A 13,935-nucleotide genomic window follows, 5' to 3' on the forward strand; every position below is an offset into this window, starting at 1 on the left:
GTAGTTAGGGAGTCACATCCGCTGCTTTAAGGGATTAGTTAATTAAATCATGTTAATTTATGTTTCTGGTTACAGGTGTATTGTTAGAGTATTATGAGCAGGAGGTAGGAACCTCCTCCTCCTCAACTGTATATAAGACTTGTATTCTGGTTCTAATAAACAGTCCATGTTCAGCAAACAAACGAGTATCGTCTTGTTTGTTATTGATAGCGGTTGGAATATCTGATATCTATATTCAGACTGGGAGGAAGTGGTATATGATGAAAGCATTCAAGCGTAGTCTGGGACATTTCATTACAGGTGTAAACAGACTTTACACCCGGCTACCTCCAATCCGATCCGGCAAAAACAAACAAATGATCAGATCGGACGGCAGTTGGATGTGAACGGACAGCCAGTCCATATAAATCCAGCTGCCCATAAAGCAGAGCGGGCTGTGTCTGCGTCTTCTCTGCATAAGCGAAGTGGACACGGACCAGTCATCCATCCGCTCAGCTCAGCAAGGGATTGGTGGACAGATCCCCCACTAAGCAAACCACATAAAAATGAATTCTGCCCTGTGTAAAGTGGGCCTTAAGGCTTGTTCAAAGTTGTGTCCAAGGGTAGTAAAAATAAAATCTGAGCCATGGTTTGACTGCGCCCCTGAACCCAACACAAGAGCCATAGGGGGTTATACTGTATATATGCCATGGCCACAATGCTTTGATTTGTGGCTGTGGAAAAAATTACGCCACCCCCTTTCGCGTTTGGTGGGCAGTACCACCACCGAACTGAATTCATTCAAGTAAATGGGGCTGCACCGCAATGGCAATAATATGTGAATAAGCACACTAAAATGTGTTTAGAAATTTTTGTAAGTGCAAAAGAAGTTTGTAAAGCTCAAAAATAACTGATCATCAAAACTTTTTTTTTTTTTTTAATTACAAGAGCTATATGCTCATTTTTGTTATACAGTTCTCACAATCTATGGAGTGCTGGGGATGTTTAATTTTAGAAGACTCTGTACCTGATCCTTTACCTTTTACAAGAATGGAAGCGGAGCAGAAAACTGCTAAGGAGTTTAGAAAATTCAGACTTGCCCATATGCTCCTGGGTGGGAATTGGGGACACTTTTGTACATAAGACCAATGGTAAATGCCACAACCAGGGGGTATATCTATCACAAGGCAAACAAGGTGTTTGCCTTGGGTGGCATTTTTCAGGGGGGGGCGCCTGTCCCGGGATGATCCCTGCATCTAGGTAAATTAGGTGGTCGCCTAAGGCCTCGTGCTCACAGGGGCCTCGCGGACACCTAATTTACCTAAAGAGCCACCTCGGCTCCTTAACAGTCAAGATAGCTCAGTCCTCTGCCAGTGTCCCAGTGCGCCCGTCTGTGATTGTCAGCCCCTGTCTCCCTGACCCCTCCCTCCACCCCACTCATCTAGGGCTTTGCTGCGGGGGTTCCGGCTCAGTCCAGTGCCGATCCTGAGCCATGGTGGGCCAGGCACTCCGCATCCTGCACATGCACTGCCTGCTGATCCGCTTCTCTGTTGCTATCTCCCACCAGGATCTCGTCCCCTATGGAGAGTCCCGGGGACCACACTAAATGGATTATGAGAACAGCTTGATCTCCCATGAATTCTTTGCCCGGATCCGTAAGTCCCCCCGCCCCCCCCCCCCATTCCCCTACTGTACGCAGCGTCATACAGGACATAAAACAGAGCTGCTCCTAGTCGCACTGCACACAGCTGGGGTGGGACAAATTGTGATGGGGGGACCGCCCAATTGTAGTCTTGCCTAGGGCAGCACAAAAACAAAATACACCACTGGCCACAACAAGTCTTTTATCAAGGCTGTTTACTTGCACACATGGCAGCCTTGTGTCAGACTACTTGCACCAAGTAATACTTTTCAGCTGGGCAAAGGAAAAAAAAAGTTATTTGATTATATAAGTCCACATGTCTTTGAGCTGAAAAGCTATGCCAGAAGTATATTTCAAGTAGTATACTGGATGTTTTTTCTTAGCAAAGACTGTACCGTAGTTTTACAGTTTTCCCAAGGTTCTGATTGGTGAAAAGTGAAAGGAGAGGAGGTATTAATGTCACATCAGCCTTCATACCTCCAATGGACAGACCTGTAGCTTGAGCTGGTCTCAAAGTACTTTTGTTGATTGTTTTATTGACACTGGATTTTATTTTCTCCAGTAATCACTCTTTTTTTTTCTTCTATTTTAGCAAAATGTTTGATGACCACATTCCCATTCATGATGAGTTCATCTACTGCCTTGGAGCTGCTACACAAGTTCTTAAATTTGGACCATGGAAGGACTTGAAGAAAACCACAGATGATTGCCCTCCAGAAATTCTGTTTCTTGTCATTCCTGGTGGGTGTCCTAGATTACTATTTCATAAAAGTCATAAAAGTACGATATTAGGAGTATTCTGAATATTCCAAGTTATAGTTCTCTTGAGGCTTTTTGCAGACCAATGTCAAAGTGCACCAATTCGTGTTTGTGTTTATATTTTTTGTCCTTGTTTGACCACCTCTGAATGCTTATAGTTGAGCAGACAGAAGTGATGGTTGTATACGGATTGCCAACGAGTCACCTGACTTTTTTTGTAGCTCAGGCAACAATAATTACTTTTTTTTTCTACCAGTCTCCGATTTTTTTTACCGTATATTTTACGCGTAGGAAGTGCCTCTTTTTTTAAACCAGGCAGCCTATAGAATCTGCTACTTCATACTACTTGGCCACGTCTGCCAGAATTGTAGAATTAAAAAAAAGACCTGAGAATAATAGCTTTCCTGTATAGAATTTCTAAATCTTCTGACCTTGATTTTCCAGGGGGGTCATGCAAATTAGACATGATTACACAATAGTTCTTAGTGGTTTTAGTAGAACTACAGTTCTAAAGAGCAGTGGTCACCTACCTTTTGCACCTCACGGACCACTTAACTCACAATTTTGAATCCCGCAGACCACTAACATGAATTTTACATGCCGTATACACACAATTCTCTGGCTCCCTGTCCCCCTCCCCTGGATCACAACCAACGGAGGGGGGTAGCAGACGCCAAGGAGTTTGTAAGGTGGATGTGCCTGGCAACAGTGTTCATGATGGACTGAAGAGGGATAGTCTATTAAGAGGTAAGCCAATGAGGAGGGAGTTGCAATAGTCGAGGCGAGAGTTTACCAGGGAGTGGATTAGAAGCTTTGTGGTGACATTGGTTAGGAAGGGGCGTATCTTGGAGAGGTCACTGAGGTTGAAGTGGCAAGCTTTAGACAGCGATTGGATGTGGGGCCAAAAAGATAGTTTAAAGTGGCATGGGGGGACAGGTTGATAGTTGAAACGTTGATTTTGACAGAGAAATCGGGAAAGTGGCACTAAAGGGGGGCTCGATTTTGGATAGGTTGAATTTGAGGAAGTGATGTGACATCCAGGCTGATGTCTGTTAGTAAGTTGGTGGTGCGTGAGCAAGACAGATGGAATAAGTTGGGGGATATCCTCCCCTGCATAAAGGTTATGTAAAAAGAGCCCTATCAGTGCCCAACAGTGCCATATAGGTGCCCAGCAGTGCCCCAATCCGTGCCATATCAATGCCCCAACCCTGCCATATCAGTGCCACATCTGTGCCCCATCAGTGGTCTACAGTGCCACGTCATGTGTAATTTATGGCCCTAGAATGCCTGATGGTGCTCCCTGCATGTTGGGCCTCTGTATGTGGCCAGGCTGTGAAAAAGTCTCACACGTGTGGTATCACCCTACTCAGGAGGAGTAGCAGGATATATTTTGACATTTCATTTGTGGTACGCATAAGCCATGTCAGAGAACAAACCCCTTAATATGAACATTTTGTGAAAAAAAATAAAAAAATCTACATTTTGCAAAGAATTGTGGAAAAAAATTACAATATGAAAAAAGTCACCATGTCTTTTAATAAATGCTTTCCAAAATGGGATTATTTGGGGGGTATTTGTACTTTCCTGGCTTGTTAGGGTCTCAAGAAATTAGATAGGCCGTCAGTACATCAGGTGTGATACATTTTCAATGATTGCCACCATAGCTTGTGGACTCTATAACTTTCACAAAGACCAAATATTATACACTAATTTGGGTTATTTTTACCAAAGATATGTAGCAGTCTAAATTTTGCCCAAAATGTATGAAGAAAAATTACTAATTTGCAAAATGTCGGTCTTTTTTTTTTTATAGTGCAAAAAATAAAAACCCCAGTGGTTGTATAAAGGTTTGTGTTTTTTCACCTTAATGCATCCTATGCATTAAAATGAAAAAACACCTGGCAATGACGGGCCCCCCAGCCTCCCTGATTTACTTACCTGAGCATGTTCACCTGCTCAGCTCGTCCCTGGTGTCCTCTTCTCCATTGCTTCTCGGCATTGATTGGATAGATTGATAGCAGCGCAGCCATTGCCTCCCGCTGCTGTCAATCAAATTCAATGATGCTGCCGCTGGGGGGCGGGACCGAGACATACACTCTGTGTCTATGGACGAAGAGTGTATCACACAGGAGCGCGCCCACAAGGTAACTCCCTCAGGAGAGAGCTTCCCGAGGGGGTTATCTTTTGCTGGGAGGAGCCAAGAGAGCCGCCGTGGGACTCCAGAACAGGAGGATCAGGGCCACTCTGTGCAAAACTAACTGCACAGTGGAGGTAAGTATGGTATGTTTGTTTAAAAAAAAAATGAACCTTAATGCCGCGTACACACGATCGGATATTCCGACAACAAAACCGTGGATTTTTTTCCGATGGATTGTTCGCTCAAACTTGTCTTGCACACACGGTCACACAAATGTTGTTGGAAATACCGAACGTCAAGAACGCGGTCACGTACAACACTACGGCGAGCCAAGAAAAATTAAGTTCAATGATTCCGAGCATACGTCGAATTGATTCGGTGCATGCGTAGGCTTTTTGTGCTTTGGAATTGCATACAGACGATCGGAATTTCCGACAAGAACTTTTATTGTCGGAAAAATTGAGAACCAGTTCTCAAACATTTGTTGGCGGAAATTCCGATAGCAAATGTCCTACACACAGTCAGAATATACAACCAAAAGCTCAAATCGAACATTTGTTGTTGGAAATTCCGACCGTGTGTATGTGGCATTACAACCCCTTTAAATACCACCAAAAGAAAGCTCCATTTGTGTGGAAAAAAAGACCAAAAATGTCATATGTGTACAGTGTTGCATGAGTAATTGTCATTCAAAATGTGAGATCGCTGAAAGCTGAAAATTGGTCTGGTTAGGAAGGGGGTTTAAGTGCCCAATGGGCAAGTGGTTATAACGCAATCTCTTAGATTCTGTTGGCTTTCAGAGTGCCCAGAAAAAAATATCAGGTTCAACTATCACATTGACAAGCCAGTGGCTATGGTTCTTTTGCTCGAAAGTCTCAACCCCATCTCCTGGAACATGCCTGAAGACAGAGGCTCCTGAAAAATCATCCTTCATCCCTTGCCTTTCATGACAAATTGACACCATGATGCCGCGTACACACGATCATTTTTTGGCATGAAAAAAACTTTGTTTTTCAAAAACGTCATTTAAAATGATGGTGTGTGGGCTTCACATCATTTTTCAGGTTCTGAAAAACGACAAAAAAAAAATTCGAACTGCATTTTTAAACGTCGTTTTAAACAATGTCGTTTTCCGGGTTGTAAGAAATGATCGCGTGTGGGCTAAAACGACGTTAAAAACCTGCGCATGATCAGAAGCAAGTTATGAGATGGGAGCGCTCATTCTGGTAAAACTACCGTTCATAATGGAGTAAGCACATTCATCACACTGTAACAGACAGAAAAGCGCGAATCGTCTTTTACTAACACGGAATCAGCTAAAGCAGCCCCAAGGGTGGCGTCATCCGCATGGAACTTCCCCTTTATAGTGCCGTTGTACGTGTTGTATGTCACTGCGCTTTGCTAGAGCATTTTTAAAAAACGATGGTGTGCGCAACGTCGTTTTAATGATGAAGTTGGAAAAACTTTGTTTTTTTTTTAATGCCGAAAAACGATCGTGTACGCGGCATTAGAGTTACAGATTCATGAGACCACACCTAGTTACTTGTGTTATTCAGCCCGGTTCTGCCTCTCAAGGAGGATTACAGGTACACCTAGCACAGCTGAAAAATATCTTTAGTAGTTGTTCAACGAATTTTACAAGGTCTTAATGAGGTTGTTACGTTTACTTGGAGTTCTTTTTTTTTATATATAATATTTTCTTTTTATCGCCCTGCATGTTGGCACCAGTCCCCGACTCTTCTTCTATTTCCTTGCCAGAGTTCCTGCTGTGTTTGATACAGCTTGGATTGCTTCTGGCGAAATGGCACCCAACAACACATTTGTGAAGGAAATTAGTGGTGTCTTGCATGTTACTGAGAGCTCGGGTTTCCTAATCATCTAAAGCGGGATGTCCTAACCTATTATGCGTGTCTTTTGTTTTCGCCGGCTGGATGTTAAACTCCCTGACAGACCGTTCTGTCCGAGAGACTGTTGGGTTTCTTTGCGTTTCCAGCAGAACCTGCTGCGCCGGCCACATCTGGAAAGAAAGAAAATAAAAAGATAATGGCCAGACATTTCCATGTGATGACTGCATATAGGGAAACCACCAGTGTTACAGCAGCTACATGGAGCCTTGCTTTCTGTTTATTTTTACAAGGGATTTTCAATGTCTGCCCCACCCCAAAGCAAATCATTTTGTTTTGATAGGTAGATGATTGAAGACCCTCGCTGTAAATTAAAAAAGTGGCATGTTTTGAAATGCAGAGCGCAGTTTTTTTCCTGGTTCAGAAATACTCAGCTGTGACACAAGATTTATTATTTTTACAACAGTTATATATTTGCATAACACTAGAATATTTTGTAGCTTTTGTTGCTCTTCTAAATTAGAGTAGCGCCCACGCTGTACACAGGCTGTGACACCATAGAGTGGCTTTCTCACATATGTGCAAATGTATGCAAACTGAGATCTCTGTCTTTGTTGAAATATTAAAGCATTTTTTAAGTTGCTTTATTTGGCTGGCGAACAGGTTGAGTGCTGGGGAATGCTTGTGTTTGGTATAAAGTTAATGGCTCGCTCCTAGCTTTTCCCATTTCTCAGATGCTCTGACAGCACAGTCTACCTGCTATTATTTCTGACTTCTGTTACCCAAAGAAAAAGCAACAGTTTAAGTTTAAAGTGGATGTAAACCCACTCTCATCCTTTCTAAACTACTGCCATAGTGCTGATCTATAAGGATATATATGCCTCCTGCATGTATCCTCACCTGTCAAATGTTTCCCTTCTGTCTGTTATAAGAACTGAAAAACTGCAGATTCTGTGGGTGGGTCTGTTGTCTGGAGCTCTGTGGGGGGAGTCGTGATGTCAGTAACCTCCCTGCCCTCCTCTACACTCCCCTTGTCAACATGCATTTTTTCCTGTGTATTCTGCTATGATCACTAACATCCAGTCAAAATCCAGAAAAGTAACCACATGACTTCAGAAAAGGAGTGGGGGTGGGAATTAAAAAATAATGCCTGTCTACAGGCTAGTGCATGAAATATGTAAATAAGCTGTCACTTACAACAAGGGGGCGGAACGGACTAAGGTTTCTCTGTAAGTCCGTTTTGTGTCACTGAACAATAAGGCCTCGTACACACCAGCGGACAAGCCGATGAAAACGGTCCGCCGGACCGTTTTTATCGGACATGTCCGCTGGGAGATTTTGGTCTGATGGTTGTACACACCATCAAACCGAAATCCGCGCGGACAGACAGCGCGGTGACGTGTCCGCGCCGTCTCGCCGCGGCGATCGCGACGCTGGAAGGTCAAAGCTTCCACGCATGCGTCGAATCACTTCGACGCATGCGAGGGATGGCGGCCGATCGGACATGTACGGTGAGTCTGTACAGACGACCGAACATGTCCGACGGACAGGCTTCCAGCGGACATGTTTCTTAGCATGCTAAGAAACATTTGTCCGCTGCAAAACGGTCGGCTGGACAAATGTCCGCTGGAAACCTGTCCAGTCGGCCATACACACGACCGAACATGTCTGCTGAAACTGGTCCGCGGACCAGTTTCAGCAGACATGTTCGGTCGTGTGTACGGGGCCTAAAAGAGGATTTCTCAGAGCTGGATTAACTATGTGTGGCAAGAATGAGCACAGATGATGGGAAATCTTATACTGTACATTGTGACATCAAAAAAAAAAATGTCGGGTTTACATCCACTTTAATGCCCCCCAGCAGCCTATTTTACTTGCGGGTATAGGAGAGCACGTCAACCCTCTCATTCCTCCCAACATGACAGCGTCAGTTTATTTTACCATTGCCATAATTTCACTGAAATATAAATCTTAAATTTTACCTATTGGGTTGCAATTTTTAAATTTAAAAACTTTCTTATTAAACTGAGCTTTTTTGGGGGGGGGTCGGTGTTTAGATGACTTTAGTTTGTTTCAATTTGTGTTAATAGTATTTGGTTTTTATTTCCATTTTCTATTATTTGTTATATTTTTTAAATTTTTTATTTATATTTAATTTTAGTTTTCCTTTTTGTGAAAAAGGGTAAAGTAACAAGGCTAATGAAGGGCAGTCATGAACAAGTCCAGGATAGTTGAAAGGAGCTTCTCTAACTAGCCCATTAAAAGCCCATTGCATTCTTAAAGCGGAGGTCCTCTGATTTTTTTTTTTTTTTTTAAAGTAAGCAGCTTCAAATACTGAAGCTGCTGACTTTTAATAAGGAAGGACACTTACCTGTCCAGGGTGCCTGCCATGTCGGCACCCGAAGCCGATCTATCGCTCGACTCTTGTGTGCTGCCGCCGCCATCTTCGGTGAGGGAATCGGGATGTGAAGGCTTGCAGCTTCACTTCTTGGTTCCCTACTGCGCATACGTGACTCGTGCTGCACTATCCCACTGGTCCCTGCTGTCTTCTGGGACATGTGTGTCTCCCAGAAGACAGCAGGGGGGAACAAAGGAAGTGGCGTAGATACCTGCGGGTGGCTCGTATATCTATGCCCGGAAGTGGGAGCAAATACCTGTGGTTTCAAAAAGCCGAAGTACTATTTTTGGGTGGAACTTTGCTTTAAAGACCATCAACAAACATGTTTATTTTTCTTCCCCCTTGACTCTAATGTATTTTTACAAAAAGTTTTCTTCTTGCTTCCATTGACAAACTAAGCACAGCTGACAAAGAATCTCCAGCGCCCAACACAATTTTTAGGTGTGTCAGATGCCTGGTCACTACTGCAGTATGTGATTCTAACCATCCTTCCCTAGAGCAAAAGCCCCCCTTTCAAAATAAGTAATCAGCAGACAGCAGACAGACAGTTTCAGCTCCCTCCATACTTACTTTTTTTAATCTGCTTGGAAACTATATATAGATATGGGGATAGCAATATTTGAATAATATATGTGCAGACTGTGCTCATGTACATTTATGAATCCATTCTGCAGACATACTGTATAGTACATTAAAGGCTCTTTGCAATGTTCTCCCTGTGCTTGCGTGGGTTTCGACTGGGTACTAGTATAAGTACATACAGTGGGGGAAATAATTATTTGATCCCTGCAGTTTGCCCACTTACAAAGATATGAAGGGTCTATAATTTTTATCATAGGTGTATTTTAAATTATAGAGACAGAACATCAACCAAAGATGCAGAGAAAACACATGGTACACATGTTAAAAATTAAGTTGCAGTTCAGTCAGTAAAATAAGTATTTGATCCCCAAGTAAAACATGACTTAGTACTTGGTGGAGAAACTCTTGTTGGCAAGCACAGAGGTAAGACGTTTCTTGTAGTTGGTGACCAGGTTTGCCCACATCTCAGGAGGGATTTTGGTCCACTCTACAGATCTTCTCCAAATCCTTAGGAGATCTTGGCTGTCGTCTGGCAACTCAAAGTTTCAGCTCCCTCCATAAATGTTCTGTAGGATTAAGGCCTGGAGACTGGCTAGGCCACTCCTTGACCTTAATGTGCTTCTTGTTGAGCCACACCTTTGTTGCCTTGGCGGTATTTTTTGGATCATTGTCATCCTGGAAGACCCATCCACAACCCATCTTCACTGTTATGGCTGAGGTAAGAAGATTCTCATCCAAGATTTTACAATACATGGCCCCATCCATTGGCCCCTCAATGCGTCAAAGTTGGTCTGTACCTTTAGCACAGAAACAGCCCCAAAGCATAATGTTTGCTCCTCCGTTCAAAAAATGCTGCCTATGACCAGAAGATCTCCATCCCTATAGTCAAGCACGGAGGTGGAGGGAGCTAAAGCTTTGAGTTGCCAAGAGACAGCCAAGAAACCTTAAAAGAGAAGTATGCTTCTTTTTTTTTTTTTTTGCCCATTCATACTTACCTAGGTGGATGCAGCATTGAATCTATCCCCTGGCTGTTTCTGCACTGAGAACCGAGCGATCGAACACTGCTCCTTCATGCTTACTGGAGCACTGAGCTGTGGAGGGGCAGGGAGTGGCCGTCTCAGGCTCTCAATGGCTTTCTGAGAGGCTGAGGTGGGCATCAGTCCAAGCACCTGGCGGATCCAGACTTTTGTCATGATATTGTCACTGCTAAAAAACGGGTAACAAGAGTGCAAAACTAATACACCTATGATAACAATTATAGACCCTTCATTTCTTTGTAAGCGCGCAAACTTACAAAATCTGCAGGGGATCAATAAATTATTTTCCCCACTTTATGCATGTAAGGTAGGAACGGTACACTGTAAGCTGCTTGAGAGCAGGCATTGATGTTAAAGAGAAGTACAGCCAAAGCTTGTTTGGCTGTGCTTCTCCTGTGGATCACAGGAGTACAGTTCGTTCTGCACTCCTGTGACCTGTTTTCAGGCAACAGTGGGCTGAAGCCTGCTGACGGTTGATGTCACAGAGCCAGTCCTGGCTGGGGAAAGATCTGATTATATGGTTGGGATCCACCCAGGAGCCTGGACCAGCACCAGGCTCAGCCTCTCAGTGAGTCTCTGAGAGCCTGAGCCAGCCCAGTGCTCCAGTGAGTGCAGGGGGGGGGGGTAGAGTTGAGAGCCGGAGACTGACAGTTACTTCTCTCTGCTCAAAGTGGCTGGGAGAACTGAGCGATCAGCGATGTTTGATCGCTCAGTTCTCATCCTTAGAGATGGTGTGGGACAGATACAGCATTGCATTGATGCTGCATCCACCTAGGTAAGTATGATTTTTAAAAAGCAAACCCATGCTTCTCTTTAAATGTACAATATGTAAAGAGCGGTCTACATCGTCAAATCTATGTATATACCTGTAATAAATAAATTAACCAGGAGGTATGGACAACATTGATACCATTCAGATACCATCCAGACATCAGAGCGAAAGAGAGCTAGCATTTCTTTTGCTGTTCTCCCTGAGCAGCATTGCTGAATGGAGCATTGTGGGTTACAAACCGCTAGAGACTCAGTGTGAGCATAGCGTTCTGGCTCTCCAGTGTGCTGCCAACACAGGACAGTACAAAGCACATACACCCATTAGCTATATATATATAAAAAAAAAATCAAAGATTTTTTCTTTACTTGTTATGCAGCCTGACCTCATAGCAAGAAAAAAAACCTGCACTTCTATTGGACTTTAATAATATAGCAGATATCAAAAAGTAGGTTAAGCTGGGAACCAAGGTGCAATAGTTCTTACCGGTGTCCCAAGACATACAAGAAGTCAGTGGATGGGTCACTCTGCTGGCATCTGTTCAGAAGTAAAATATCAGATATGAGGGGACTAATGACCAATGCACACGACCGGTTTTCCCATCGGAAAAACTGCGATGAGAGCTTTTCGTCGGGAATCCCAACCATGTGTAGGCTCCATTGGAATTTTTTCCACAGGAAAACTGCCAGAAAAAAAAGAGAGCAGGATCTTTTTTTTCCCGCCAGGAAAAAATCCTAGTGGGAAAACTATGCATGCTCAGAAGCATTGAACTTCATTTTCTTGGCTCGCCGTAGTGTCAGGGGCGGACTGACAACTCATGGGGCCCCCGGGCAATAGGAGATTATGGGGCCCCCGGGCAATAGGAGATTATGGGGCTCCACAGTATACATACGCAGTATAGACACACAGTATACACACACAGTATACATACACACAGAATACACATACACACACTGAAAAGGTACTGGAGAGGCGGGGCAGCTATAATCTTGGTATTTTTTGAAAAACACAGATTTTTACATACTGTCCTTGGCTTTACTGAGGCTGGCAACCCTGATGGGGCCCCCTAGTGGCCCGAGTGCCCGAATGGTCAGTCCGCCCCTGCGTAGTGTTGTACGTCACTGCGTTCTTGGCAGTCAAAAGTTCACCAAACTTTTGTGTGACCGTGTGTATGCAAGGCAGGCTTGAGAGGAATTCCGTCGGGAAAACCATTGTTTTTTTTTCGACGGGAAAACCACTCATGTGTACGGGGCATAAGACTTTGAAGAAGCATATATTTTCAACTCGCAATGGATTTTGCGAAGATGCTTTAAGCCACCAATAACTACCATTTATTTCCCCTCTCAATAAAGTTTTGAGGCAGGATGTGTCCTCAGTTACCACGGCAAGTATAAACCCGATAATATCCTTCGTGACCACATCCATTTTGTCTTATCCCACTAAGGAAGAGCTTTTCTATACATCTCTGCTCATACACGTCTCTGTTGACAAATACTCCTTACATTATAGCCCCTTGGGTCTCCAGCCGGTGCCAAAAATTATACAAGCTAATAAAACATCAGGCAAAGATGGAAACAAAACGTAACAGATATTTCATAATTTCTGATTACAGGCACATAAATTATCCTAGTCTATGAATTCAGAATTCTTTATATGTCTTCTATAGATAAGTCAGTGATAAAGAAAAGTGAGCGTATCCACTGTTCGCACAAAAGCCCATACACCTGATAAAATTAAAATCAGCAAGCACTACTAACCGTTTCTATGCTGTATTGCTGCCCTCTGCTGTTTTGTTGGTCCTCGCCAATGTGCCTCTTCCAGGCCTCAAAACTGTATATCTGGAAAGAGACCTGGTGGTTTCTTTTTCACAGGCTCAAAAGCTTAGAATTCTATTATTTGATCACAAGGCCTCTCTGGCGAGTAGGTACCATGAAGAAGGTTATAAAATTCTTACGAGATGGTGTAGAACCCCAACAGCATTACATTTTTCCTCAAGTATCGGATGTATGCTGGAGGTGCCAGGAGTCAGAGGGCACCATGATACATATTTTCTGGGAATGCCCGATATTAAGGGAATTCTGTAGGATGGTGGGGGAAACTCTGAAACTGATTAAAGGGGTGTCTCGTGGAGAGAATCTGGCAGCCTTTCTTTTACATGACACCCATTGCCAAATGAAAAATACAAAAATTCATTGCTAAAACATCTGCTTACCGCAGCAAAGGTGTGTATTCCAGCGCTGTGGAAAAGTAGTACCTCTCCTAGATCACACTGGATGGCAAGGGTAACAGAAATCCAACAAATGGAAGATCTGACTATGACATTGAAAGAGCAAGAAGAGAAATATCGGAAGATCTGGACTCCCTATCTACAATATAGGGAACAGACCCTCCCAATTGATTAACGGTAGATGATCCTTGGATAGATACTGGCAAAGTTGTAGATTGGATAGTGGAGCACGCTTGACCCGGGCTCACTTCGGGGGGAGGGGGGCATGGGGTGAGAGAGAAAATGATTCCCTTGTTGTTTGTGTTTTTTTTTCCTTCACTTTTTTTCTTCTTATTTATCTTTTTGCTTTTTGTGTATCTATCTGCCTGTAGAGGTGGAACCAAGACTCTTTCTTGGAAAGGAAAAAGAGAAACAGTGTTTATTTTGTTATAGATTTTTATTAGAAGATTGTTGAACCATTTTCTAAGATAAGATAATGAGTATGTAAAATAGTAAATAGTACTAACTATGATAAGGACAAGAAATATGATTGATGTGATATACAGTTGCAAGAAAAAGTAT

At 43.3% G+C, this 13,935-nt stretch overlaps 1 protein-coding gene across 2 annotated transcripts in view; it reads left to right on the forward strand.

The window, feature by feature from the left end:
* The window catches only part of LDAH (lipid droplet associated hydrolase), a 318,623-nt gene that overhangs the window by 33,734 nt on the left and 270,954 nt on the right, over nt 1-13,935 (forward strand). For both annotated transcript variants that reach the window (XM_040348529.1, XM_040348530.1), the window contains exon 2: nt 2,214-2,362. In XM_040348529.1, the coding sequence (XP_040204463.1) occupies nt 2,214-2,362 (149 nt within the window). The remainder of the gene's footprint in view (nt 1-2,213; nt 2,363-13,935) is intronic.

This window comes from Rana temporaria, chromosome 4, assembly GCF_905171775.1.
Source record: "Rana temporaria chromosome 4, aRanTem1.1, whole genome shotgun sequence".
Classification (NCBI taxonomy): Eukaryota; Metazoa; Chordata; class Amphibia; order Anura; family Ranidae; genus Rana; species Rana temporaria.